General features: G+C 53.1%; 1 protein-coding gene across 1 annotated transcript; it reads left to right on the forward strand.

Annotated features, from left to right (window-relative positions):
* The first annotated feature begins 225 nt into the window (after positions 1-225).
* LOC137651550 (calphotin-like) lies at positions 226-750 on the forward strand. Its single transcript, XM_068384776.1, has one exon. It carries the CDS (start codon positions 226-228, stop codon positions 748-750), a length of 525 nt encoding a protein of 174 aa, XP_068240877.1.
* Positions 751-1028: the final 278 nt, after the last annotated feature.

Consider the following 1028-nt stretch of genomic DNA (forward strand, 5'->3'; position numbering starts at 1 on the left):
GTTACCTAGATTATTGGGTATTCCACCACTGTATATTTTCTGTGTAGTTAACGTCGGGCTGTGGTCGGCATTTGGACACTAGGCAGTTCGGGTGCTACCTCTGGCCACAGTCCGCAAACCGCTACATAATCTTTGGTTCCCAGTCCCGGGAAACATCAATCCCCAGGGATGGCATCGTCATCCAGTAAACACTGAAAGGCTAAGAACACCCTGAGCTGGGACGTGATGAGTCTTATCCAGATTGTCGGTGACCTGGCAACTCAGGTCCAGTACCTGACACTTCAAGTGGCGGCCCTGAAGACCGTTGAGCCGTCACCAATGTGCCACGTTGCCACTGGGGTCACAACCATAGTAACCACCAGTGCTCTTTCTACATCACCAGCTTGGCCAAACATCAATGATCTGGCAATTCCAGTGACTGGAGCAGAGCCAGTGATTGGAGGTCTCCAGGCCCCTCCACGGTTGACACCGTTACTCACCCCTGTACCAGGCTTCTGGGTGTCTCCTGCCCCAAGTGGACTGGTGGCTTCCTCGCCTGTTCCGGCAACTAACCCCGTTAGTCCACCAAAGCCTGCAGCCAGTAGACTGGGGGAGCAGTTCCTGGAAAATCCGGTTGAAGCCAATAAGCCAGAAAAGTCTCCAGTAGCTACCACTGAGGCAGTTCTTGCCCAGACAGGGGCTATCCCAAACCAGAAACGCCAGGCCAAGGACACCACCAGACCAACCATAACCAAAATGACGTCATCTTGACAGGAGTCTACCAGTGAAGATTCTGGTAGTGACACTTCCAGCTCCTGTCTCAGTGTCACCTCAGATACACTGTCTCCACCGACCACGTCCAGTTCCTCCAGACAGAACGCAGTCTGTCTGATCTGCTAAGGGTCCTCGACTCCAGGAGGAACCCTAAGCCTGGAATCTTCCAGCTGGAAACTAGCCGCAGTTTTACCAGATTCTTGAGGGATTTCGAGGCCTACTGTGCGAGTAAGTATACTGCAGGAAACTCTGGCCAGTGAACTGTTGATCTCGGG

The sequence above is a fragment of the Palaemon carinicauda genome, chromosome 13 (genome assembly GCF_036898095.1).
Source record: "Palaemon carinicauda isolate YSFRI2023 chromosome 13, ASM3689809v2, whole genome shotgun sequence".
Taxonomy (NCBI): Eukaryota; Metazoa; Arthropoda; class Malacostraca; order Decapoda; family Palaemonidae; genus Palaemon; species Palaemon carinicauda.

Coding starts and splice junctions, on each gene's coding strand:
- LOC137651550 (XM_068384776.1), top strand. CDS start 226: ATGAGTCTTATCCAGATTGTCGGTGACCTGGCAACTCAGGTCCAGTAC.